Source organism: Nicotiana tabacum, chromosome 10, assembly GCF_000715075.1.
Source record: "Nicotiana tabacum cultivar K326 chromosome 10, ASM71507v2, whole genome shotgun sequence".
In the NCBI taxonomy this organism is placed as follows: Eukaryota; Viridiplantae; Streptophyta; class Magnoliopsida; order Solanales; family Solanaceae; genus Nicotiana; species Nicotiana tabacum.
In genome coordinates this window covers 171,240,415-171,252,454 of record NC_134089.1, presented here as the reverse complement: position 1 = coordinate 171,252,454, position 12,040 = coordinate 171,240,415, and the positions used below count along the sequence as shown (strand labels likewise).

The following is a 12,040-nucleotide window of genomic DNA, read 5'->3' as shown; positions in this document are numbered from 1 at the left end:
GGAGATCGCCTAAGTTTTCTTCGGTTGATCACTTATTAGTTATTATCAGGATTCTTTTTTTTTTTTTGTAAAATGAGAGATACTAGTGAAACTACAGATCGCCTATGTGTTATCTAGAAATCGTTCATGTATTATTTGTAATCACCCAAGTGATCTTCGATTGTATCGCTTATTAGTTATTACTATAATCATTTTTTATAAAGCGGGATCATTCTTTTTATAAAATAGGAGGTCCTGGTGAAATTTAGATTGCCTTTGTGTTATCTAGAAAATCCATGTATTATTTATGATCGCCAAAGTGATCTATGATTGATCATGTATTATTTATTACCAGGATTATTTTTCATAAGGTGGGACATCCTCATAGATCACCTATTTGTTATCTATAAGAGAGGTGAAGATGACCTTTTACTTTTCCGCCATACATGGTGCCACATAAATTTCTTTGCATCTATCTTGTATTATTGTTACTGTATCATTCTTAGGTTAATTATGTGAAATTTATATTGGAATAGTTTCTTTCCCATGCGGCCAACCAAAAGACCCATCACCGACATTATCGACAAGGTAGTGTGAACATCAATGCCTCCAAGTACTAGATAATTGTTTTTAAATTTGGTCCATAATTTCTTGAAACCAACTCAACATTGGGACTCACCATTTTTCTTGTTGGTCTTCCACAATTCTTTAAAACAAAAAACAAATAGTTTAGTGCCTTCCTCGCCGTGTGTAATGTTGGTCTTCTTTCTTTCCTCTCCTGGTCTTCTGGCTGACCACTAAAACTTAAATATACATGGCTTATGATGTTATAATAGTTAAAACTGGATGGCTTTTGAATTACCTCTATTGAATGTGTTTATGAAGGAAAATAGGGAATACATTCTCTCAGTTCAGGAGCAGATCTATCATTCCATCTCACCTTTCACTACTCTTGACTATACATTCCTGTGATTAATGAATAACATACTTACCAGTTCGACACGAAAACTCATAGCTGAAATCCCACGAGCTAACAGAACCATCTTAGACCAGTAGTTCAATTTCAGGCTGTCGCTATCTTCCTGGAATAGACTATATACATGGGGTCCGAACGTCCAGGGTTAGGAGATATATCCACAGCCTATAATGAGACAAGGTGAAAAATAATCAGCACAAGCAAGAAGTGGCTCTCAATCTTAAAAGCCAATAAGCCAAAGACTCGTATAAACTAAAATCGAAGAAGTTAAAGAGTTTTCTGGAAGAAAAGCTCTAGTACTTAGATACAATTTGTAAACGGACAATCAAATCAGATTACTTTCTAGCAATGTCCCCTAGGAATTCAGTGTCTTACCCTTTAACCAAACTATTAACAGGGCCAAGTTTTTAGCATTATGACATATAACTTCATGCTAATATATCGATACTCAACATATGATGAATTCACGTCGAATATAAAACAACGAAAAGAGAAAGTTGTATCACATGCCCTAAAAACTAAAAAGATGCTCAAGGGAGAGGCAGACAGAGTCCTATCAACAACTGACATGTTGTAGGATTCACAGCTATATAGTAACACTATCCAGGAGTAGGACTGAGAGGTGAGAGCTGATGGTATGAGGTTATTCAGCAATGAAATTTCCATATTATGATAGCAGCAGCTTTATCCCTCCTCTCTTCTTGGCTTTCCTTCTAAAGTCTAGATTATTATAGCAGAAACTACAAGTGAGCATTAAGTAACATATGAACGCCTTAATCCAAGGGACCAAGAGAACTAGCATAGTAGAAGTTTGCCCGATACTCTTATATGTTTTGTTCTTTTGATTCAAATGACTCTTGCCTGTGGCTCCTTTCACATTTTTTTCTTTTCTTTTGTGTATGTTTTGGGGGAGGGGGATGTCTCAATTATGGGCTAAACAATTTATCAGATTCTAAAGTACTTTCACGAATCACAAATTTACAATGTTTACAAACAAAAGGGGATGTGTTCTTTGCTAAGAATTAGAAAGCTCTAGGATGAGCTTAATAGGAAGCCTTTGTCAGAAAGTGGTACAAGGAGTTGACAATTCTAGATTAACTAATCAAACATGTTTAATCTTTGCTATCATATGGATTGAGGAGAAATCATCTTTTTGTAAGATTAATATGTCGAAGATGATGAACTTTAACACATGCTCTAAGCAGAGAACCTAGAAGTTACCTGTGGAGGTTCAAATCCTCCAGCGTAATGGAAATAAGACCCAACTATCATAACATGATCAGCATCTCCAGTTGACGTCCAAATCGAGATAGCCTTTGTAAAGAAGCAGCGGTTCGAGAAACTGATACATAGGCAGAGCCCAAAATTTTTTTTAGGCCTTATAATAAGAGTTAAAGGAAACACTGGAAATCAATGGCCCAAGTTTCGATATCTAAGCAGAAAATGGGTAGCTGGAACCAAGCCGAAAAACATTTTGGATTTGTATTCGTCAGAGATTATAAAAATTCACTTTCTAGTCATTATTTACCTCATAATTGCAAGCCCACCAGGTTTAAGAATACGAGACATTTCCTTGAAAACATCAAGAGGCTTTGTTAAGTAATCAACACTAACCTGCAAGGGGAATCCATGTTCATTAGCTTTTAAATTTTTCACTACAATATGCAAGAAGAGCACTCCATTAATGCAAGCAATGGTATTTTTCTGACAACTATGCCAACTTACGATTTAATGTACAAGACCGGATATTTAGCCATCCTAAATGTTGTCTATAACTTATTACAGGCTCTCTATATCAGAGTAGGATAGTTGTCTCTAGCAGGATAAAGGGACAGCAAAAAACATGGTTTCCTATTTCCAGAATCCACATATAAGGAGAAGAAAGGTAAAAAAATTATGGAAAAAAGAGCCAGCAAATCACTGCAAGAATGGGATTCGCAAGGTACAAGCACATTCTTAATGGAAAAGATAACTAATGGTCAAGTTTTGTATACCATGTTATGCTTAAGTGTTGAAATTATGGGTGTTTTTGGTTTCAGACAAAGTTTTCCCCTTGTTTATTGACAAAAGTTCTTATTTCTGCTTTTCTTTCACAGATTCTAGTATCGTGGAGACGTGTATGGTTGAGGATAAAGGAACCAGGTCCTATTCGATAATTGTATAACATATTATTCAGAGATAAAGCGCAATTGATGCATGTGATTGAGTGCAAGAGTGCAACTTGTCTCTCACGGAGTACAATGGATTTGAAGCTGGATATTCCTAGAAAGAACAAATGTGATCCCATTTTAAATTTGAAAAATATGTCATCAGAAGTTAGTTGTTTCCAAGTTCCAACAATGATCTCAAAAGCTGGATGCTTCGTGTTTCTTCTGTCAGTGTGAAACAAATAGAGGAGAAAAAACATTAGAACTCATTGCTAGCGAATATGGACTAAATTACTACGTAGTACTACTTTTCTAGTCAATCGCAGCACAATTTATTTTCTGATCCTAAGCAGGCTACTAATAAGACCACAACTGACATTTTAGCTGTAATCAGATTTATTCTTAACCTTAGGAGATCCAAGCAGCAACTAAACTTGTGGATTCCAACCATAAATGAAGAGACTGTGTCAGCATTAAATTAAAAAGACATTTCATTGAATTGCTGCCAAAGAGCCATTTCTTTAAAACCAAATGATAAATCAGACATGGATCATCCAATTTGATTTAGTAGAATGCCCAGCGGAGCTAATGATGCAAGAGAATAACTTTAAAGTACAATGAATAGCATCATCATTAAGCAAGTGTATGCATGTCCACATAGGATGCAGAAAAGACGAGCATTTGTTCAATGCCAGATATCAATGAGAAATGGGTAAGATGTACATACCACATTGGTTATAACATCAAAGGTATTGTCTCCAAATGGGAGCTTAGGATTACTGTTCAAGTCTTGAACTACATACTCCGTTAGAACCTGCAGCGATATCAAATATGCAACAAAGTCATCTCATCAAAGTGATGCTTTATCAAGAATACCTTCCAAGTCAAGTTCTAATTGCACAATGAAACATAACGAAATAAATTCGCGTAAAGAATATATCGCTCTTTTTTTCTCCATCTAAATAAGCTTTTCTCAATTTTTTTTAAAAGCAGATGTGAGAGAGGTTCATGCATTGCCTTTAATCCGTCAAAAATCTCCTAATATGGCTAATCCATTCCTGGATCTTGATCAGACACAGGAAAAAAAGCTCTCACACACGAAGGGCAACATCTGGAAAATGGTATCTTTGACTACTGTGGACCACAATTGACAGGACATGGAGCTTCCTCCCCCCCCCCCCTTCTTGTGTGTGTGTGGGTGGGGGGACGGGGGGAAGGAGATGACAGGGCATGTTAATTGAAGAAGAGAAGATCGAGATTGAAGTGCAGCGATCATACATAAAGGACAGGTTATGTTCAAATGGTCCATAATAGAAAATGAGAGAAATGAGGCTAAGACTGAAAGGCAGTGTTTAGCTCTTACCGGATTTCGCTTAAGCTCTTCTTCATTCAAACCCATTCCAACTATCCTTTCTTGCTTGTACCCAGCAGGGTAATGACTGACCTAGATAACAAGAAAATCTAGTTGATGATCATGTAAGCATGTCCAGGGAAAGAGAGAATTACAAGCAAGAGATATCTTACCCAACTGCTACACATATCAAGTATTGCTACTCCTGGAGCGTTACTAGGAGGCAAGACCTCTGAATAATATTTGGTAAGTGCAGCAATAGCTTGATCGTCAATATGTGTCACAAAACGTGGCATTTCATAGAATAATGTATCTGGTGATCTGAGGATCAACTCAACCCAGAAATTAAGTCCAATCAATTTTTCAGCCCACAGCTCTATGGCTATAAACAGTAAAGTTTTGGAACACAAACAAAAGCAAGCAAAAGTTCGAAAGTTTTTACTCATCAAAGCGCTGGAAATCCTCGTCCCTGAAAGGAAATTGTTCTGGCCATTCAACATTCTTCAAAACCTTCAAGAAAAACAAATAAAAGCCAACGCATGAAAACTAGAACCAAGCGAGACCTGTCCTCAATCAGAACGAATCATTCGATGTTGAGACATAAGTTTGACAAAGGTGTATCAGTAGATAGGTTTAAGGTTTAGCAATAACAAGATTCAGCTGGACTATGAAACTGAAATTAAATTGCCAATGCCTATTCCAGGTAATTCAATTCTGGCCTCAGTTCATTACTTGCCAGATCAATAATCTTCTATCATGTACATGTTGAAGTTTGGCAAATTTGTCCCACATCGGTGGGCTCTTGAATTTTGGGGGGATTTTCCCCCTATAAAAGAAAGCCTAATGTTTAGGATTTAAACACACCTCTCATTTGCCTTCACATCTGTTTAAGGCATTTGTATCTTCTCTCTTTAGTATTATTTCACTTGTATTTTTGGAGTGAAATAAAATATTGGTTGTGTCCGAGGAGTAGGCAAAATTAGCCGAACCTCGTAAATTCTGGTGTTCCCTTTATTGTTGCTTTATTGTCTTATTTATTATTTGGTGGCTGTCATAATTTTTGGCATAGTAGTTGTGACTTATTCACACTATATACATTTGGCTTCCGCAACAATTGGTATCAGAGCCAAGGTACTGTCTAAGTATGCTCTGTGGTTGCAGCATAGTCTGATCTTCCACATCAGAAAAGATTTATCTTGGTAACTGAGTCAAGGTTCTGTCTGAGTATGCTCTGTGGTTGCAGCTTAGTCTGATCTTCTATATCAGAAAGGAAATAATCTTGATTTGTGTCGTCAGCTATTAAATAATATTTGTGTCAAATATGGGAGACAATAAACAAGAAGAATCTACATCAAGTGTCAACAATACGTCATCATTGGCATCTTCGCTTATGACAAGAATTGTGTCAAATGCGAAATTTGCGGTAGAAATTTTTGACGGGTCCGGGCATTTTGGGATGTGGCAAGGCGAGGTTCTAGATGTCCTTTTTCAACAAGGGCTAGATCTGGCCATTGAAGAAAAGAAACCAGATGTTATTGGAGAAGAAGATTGGAAGATTCTCAACCGTGTTGCTTGCGGTACCATTCGATCCTACCTTGCTAGAGAGCAGAAATATCCATACACAAAGGAAAATTCTGCAAGTAAATTATGGAAAGCACTGAAGGATAAATTTTTGAAGAAAAATAGTCAAAATAAATTGTACATGAAGAAGAGACTGTTTCACTTCACCTATGTTCCTGGTAATTCATCGATGAATGAACATATCACCAGTTTCAATAAGTTGATCACAGATTTGCAAAATATGGATACAACTTATGATGATGGTGACTTGGCCTTGATGTTGTTGGCGTCACTTCCTGATGAGTACGAGCACTTTGAAACTACTCTACTCCATGGAAATGACGAAGTTTCTCTTAGAGAAGTTTGTTCGGCTTTGTACAGCTATGAACAAAGAAAGCGAGAAAAACAGAAGGGCGGAGAAGGAGAAGCACTATTTGTGAGGGGTCGTCCTCAAAATCAAACGAGGACAAAGAAGGGAAGATCCAAGTCAAGATCCAGACCCAGCAAAGATGAATGTGCCTTTTGTCGAGAAAAAGGGCACTGGAAGAAAGACTGTCCGAAGTTGAAGTATAAGGCCAAACATAACAATGGAAAGGCCATTATGGATTCAAATGTAGCTGATTGTGATGATTAAGACTTCTCATTAGTTACAACAGAGTCATCAATATCATCAGACATATGGTTGATGGACTCGGCTTGTAGCTATCATATGTGTCCCAACATGGACTGGTTCGTGGAATTTCAAGAAGGAGAATATGGAGTCGTCCACACAGCGGATAACAGCCCTCTTACCTCATATGGCATTGGTTCAATACGATTAAGGAACCATGATGGAATGATCAGAACATTAACAGATGTTCGATATGTACCGGATTTGAAGAAGAATCTCATCTCTGTGGGAGCCCTAGAATCAAAAGGGTTCAAAATCATTGCAGAAAATGGAGTGATGAGAGTATGCTCCGGTGCACTAGTAGTAATGAAGGCTAATCGGAAGAATAATAATATGTACCGCTATCGTGGCAGTACAGTTATTGGGACAGTGACAGTGACATCCAGTGACGACAAAGAGGCAGAAGCAACCAAGCTATGGCACATGCGCTTGGGACATGCTGGAGGAAAATCCTTGAAAACTCTATCAGATCAAGGATTGTTAAAAGGAGTAAAGGCTTGCAACTTGGAGTTTTGTGAGCATTGTGTCAAAGGGAAACAAACAATGGTTAAATTTGGTACAGCGATCCATAATACTAAAGGCATTTTGGATTATGTACATTCTGATGTTTGGGGTCCTTCCAAAACACCTTCATTGGGTGGGAAGCACTATTTTGTAACCTTTGTTGATGATTTTTCCCGAAGAGTATAGGTGTATACAATGAAGAGCAAAGATGAAGTGTTGGGAATTTTTCTCAAATGGAAGACGATGGTGGAGAATCAAACAGGCAAGAGGATCAAGTGTATTCGCACAGACAATGGAGGTGAATACAAAAGTGATCATTTCAATAAGGTCTGTGAAAATGATGGCATCGTCCAACACTTCACTGTTAGACATACACCACAACAGAATGGAGTGGCAGAACGTATGAACCGGACCTTGCTGGAGAAGGTACGGTGTATGTTGTCCAATGCTGGCTTGGGCAAAGAATTTTGGGCTGAGGCAGTTACATATGCATGCCACCTCATTAATCGCTTACCATCTGCTGCTATTGATGGCAAGACACCATTTGAAAAATGGTATGGAAAACCTGTTGTAGATTATAACTCTTTGCACGTGTTTGGCTCAACTGCATATTATCATGTGACGGAGTCAAAATTGGATCCAAGGGCAAAGAAGACTATTTTTATGGGAATTACTTCTGGAGTCAAAGGATATCGCTTATGGTGTCCTATGACAAAGAAAGTAATATTCAGCAGAGATGTTACCTTTGATGAATCTGCTATGGTAAATAAGGTAACAGAAGACACCAAACAAAATAAAGGTGCTTCTAAGCAGGTGGAGTTTGAGGGAAAATTTATTTTTCCTACACAAGAAGCAGAGGAGGAAACAAATGAAGATTACCCTCTGGAAGGAGAGCCAGTAGAGGAGATTCCCACTCAGGAACCTCAACAACAACTTGAATCAATAGCAACCAGCAGGCCAAAAAGAACAATAACGAAACATGTTCGTCTCATAGAGACGGTTGCTTGTGCAACCTCAATTGTAGCTAATGATGTTCTTACCACTTATAAAGACGCTGTCCAAAGTTCAGAAGAAGATAAGTGGAGGATTGCCATGAATGATGAAATACAGTCCCTTCATCAGAATCATATATGGAGATTGGCCAATCTCCCGAAGGGAAAGAAAGCAATTGGGTGCAAATGGGTATTTGCAAAGAAGGAAGGATTTCCTAACCAAGTAGATGTTCGCTACAAAGCAAGATTGGTGGCCAAAGGATATGCTCAAAAGGAGGGAATTGATTACAATGAAGTGTTTTCTCCAGTTGTAAAACATTCCTCCATTAGAATTATGTTGGCTTTGGTAGCACAATTGGATTTGGAACTAGTTCAGATGGATGTAAAAACTGCGTTTTTACATGGAAACTTGGAGGAGGAAATCTACATGACTCAGCCAGAAGGATTCAAAGTTGCTGGAAAAGAAAATATGGTGTGCAAACTTGAAAAATCATTGTACGGATTGAAACAATCTTCTAGACAATGGTACAAGCGATTTGACGAGTTTATGTTGCGGCAAGGGTACAAGAGAAGCAAATACGATCATTGTGTGTATTTGCACAAGCTTAAAGATGGTTCCTTTGTATATCTTCTCCTATATGTTGATAGCTTCCAAGAATTTGGAAGAAATTGATAAGTTGAAGATTCAACTGAAGAAGGAGTTCGAGATGAAGGATTTGGGTGAGGCAAAGAAAATTCTTGGCATGGAGATAATTAGAGATAGACGTTCAAAGAAACTCTGTTTATCTCAAAAGGAATATTTGAAGAGAGTACTTCAACGTTTTGGCATAGATGACAAGACTAAGCCAGTTAGTACTCCACTTGTTTCCCATTTTAAGCTAAGTACTACTATGTCGCCAATGGATGAAGCTGAACGAAAGTATACGTCAAAGGTACCATACGCAAATGCTGTTGGTAGCTTGATGTATGCAATGGTTTGCACAAGGCCTGACATTTCACAAGCTGTTGGAGTTATTAGCAGATATATGCACAATCCAGGGAAGGAGCATTGACAAGCTGTGAAGTGGATTCTACGGTATATTCATAATACTGTAGATGTCGGGTTAGTTTTTGAGCAGGAAGACAATCAGTCTGTAGTTGGATATTGTGACTCAGATTTTGCGGGTGATCTGGACAAACGAAGATCAACTACTGGTTATGTGTTTACTTTTGCAAAGGCACCAGTTAGTTGGAAGTCTACTTTGCAGTCAACAGTTGCTTTGTCTACAACAGAGGCAGAGTACATGGCTATTATAGAGGCTGTGAAAGAGGCAATTTGGCTTCAAGGATTGCTAAAGGAGCTTGGTGTTGAACAAAAAGGTATCACAATTTTTTGTGATAGTCAAAGTGCTATTCAATTAGCGAAGAACCAAGTGTATCATGCAAGGACGAAGCACATTGATGTTCGGTATCATTTCGTACGAGAAATCATAGAAGAAGGTGGAGTCACGGTGAAGAAAATTCATACTACAGAGAATCCTGCTGATATGCTGACAAAGGTGGTGACTGCGGTCAAGTTTCAACATTGTTTGGATTTGATCAACATTGTTGAAAACTGAAGATTAAAGATGAAGACACAATCAAAATTTGTTATTGAGAGAAAATTGAAGATGTGGAATTTTGCCAAGGTGGAGATTTGTTGAAGTTTGGCAAATTTGTCCCACATCGGTGGGCTCTTGAATTTTGGGGGGATTTTCCCCCTATAAAAGAAAGCCTAATGTTTAGGATTTAAGCACACCTCTCATTTGCCTTCTCATCTGTTTAAGGCATTTGTATCTTCTCTCTTTAGTATTATTTCACTTGTATTTTTGGAGTGAAATAAAATATTGGTTGTGTCCGAGGAGTAGGCAAAATTAGCCGAACCTCGTAAATTCTGGTGTTCCCTTTATTGTTGCTTTATTGTCTTATTTATTATTTGGTGGCTGTCATAATTTTTGGTATAGTAATTGTGACTTATTCACACTATATACATTTGGCTTCCGCAACAGTACATCCAGAGAAAGTTGACACGCCCGTCCGAGAATGATTTGTTCTATCGATCCTTGAAATTTTCAAGGAAAATTGGATTACCAAATGCCACCTCTATGAGCCTCATTATCATTTCCCTGTTATCACTAGTTATGGCTACTTCTTCGGAACTAGCTCTTAACTACTGAAATTGCAGCATTTAAAGCAAATTCTTAAGCAATTTAAGATTCCTAGTCCAATATAACTCCTTCCTAAAACAACTTATACCAATCACACTACACATTTGACGTCATAAAGTTCTGAATTTACCCATGTAATCCCCAACTTTGCATATATAGTAGATTGAATGAGCTGTATGCATGAACTGAATAATCAGATTCCACCACTCCAACAGTCGGAAAAAGAAACCAAGCTAACTAAGAGTCATCTATTCGTTCGAACCCGAAAATTTAAAACTTTTCAGGGAAATATAACAGATAACAATAAGAGAAGATTAACCAAAAACTAAGATGGGTAGTAGCTGGAAGATGAAGAATTTAATTACCTGCTCAATTGCACTCTTCTGACTGGCAGAAGCCATGAAAGATTTACCACCGACATTGGCGGCCATGCTCATGAACTGAGACCAAACTGATATCCCAATTCCTAACACCACTCTACGTGGAATAAAAGCTCTCCTTTTACCAACAATTCTCGACTTTTTATAAGAATAAAAAACTGAATTGGTAGTTGTTATGGGAGCTGAAAATGGATAAACACCCGTCAAATTTGGCAGCCGGTTCTGTAATTTCATACCAAAACGGTTAGCCATTTTTTGTATCTTGGATTATGATATTATCTGCACCATTTTTTTGCACGTAGACATGTAATGCCTTTTTTTTTTTTTCTTTGTGAATGTTGGTTGGGTTGATTCATTTCTGGTGATGGGTATTTGGTGAACGTGTCCACACTCTGCGTCACTGATCCAAAAACTTTCATTTGGGCCTCAGCTTCAGAATGGCCCAAATAGTTTGGACCCACAAAAGAAAAATGAAGAATTAACTTAAAGAGTAATTTTCAGAAATGACTATTGTTTAGTGGCTATTAAATTTCTATAGATATCATATACATAATTACTTTTCGCTAGCTGTCTTTCAGTTGTTATGGTAATATATTTGATGTATTCGAGTCGAGCTACTGTATTCATGAATACAGTAGCAATCATCGGCTAAAAATAGGGCAGTCCAGCTGTCAGTCGTTGTATCCCATGTATTCATACCATGTATTCACGAATACAACGTAATAATAGGTCTCTCCAGTTGTTTAATAATGAAAAGCTGCTAATTACTGGGACACACTCCTAATATAACTCATATAACTCCATTATAACACACAACATTATCAATCTAATTAATGAGAATATTTTTCAGACGCTAAACACCAAAAAATAGAGTATTCTTCAGAGTTTCGGTCCCTCTTTTTTTCTGACATTGTTCGAGGTTTATAATAAACCTAGTGCTTGTATTCGATTTTCCGTATATGAATACGTCATGTATTTATGCCGGATACAACCTGTAATAGTAACCTACTGCATGCATATTTCATAATAAACCTAGTGCTTGTATTCTGTTGTATCTAACAGTTGTGTTCAATGTATTCAAGTTTATTTTTGTATTCACAATATTTTATTTATTCCTAATACATGGTATTACTGCTTTATTGAGTATATTTCATTGGTTGTATTCATTAATTTTCTATTTGTATTGAGAGTATTTTATTGTGTATTGTTGCTTTAAATACAGATGGATATAATTAGGTTTAAAATACAGATGAATACAGTTAGATTGAATGCATAACTAATTGATGAATAACATC

General features: G+C 37.3%; 1 protein-coding gene across 1 annotated transcript; it reads right to left on the bottom strand.

Moving 5' to 3' along the window:
- Positions 1-812: 812 nt before the first annotated feature.
- Positions 813-11,084, bottom strand: LOC107790078 (uncharacterized). The gene is made up of 8 exons (XM_016611977.2): positions 10,731-11,084; positions 4,896-4,963; positions 4,627-4,774; positions 4,466-4,546; positions 3,830-3,916; positions 2,484-2,569; positions 2,177-2,297; positions 813-1,120 (listed from the first exon to the last, which is right to left on the bottom strand). The coding sequence occupies exons 1-8, from the start codon at positions 10,995-10,997 to the stop codon at positions 1,043-1,045; spliced, it is 936 nt and encodes a 311-aa protein (XP_016467463.1). The 5' UTR covers positions 10,998-11,084; the 3' UTR covers positions 813-1,042.
- Positions 11,085-12,040: the final 956 nt, after the last annotated feature.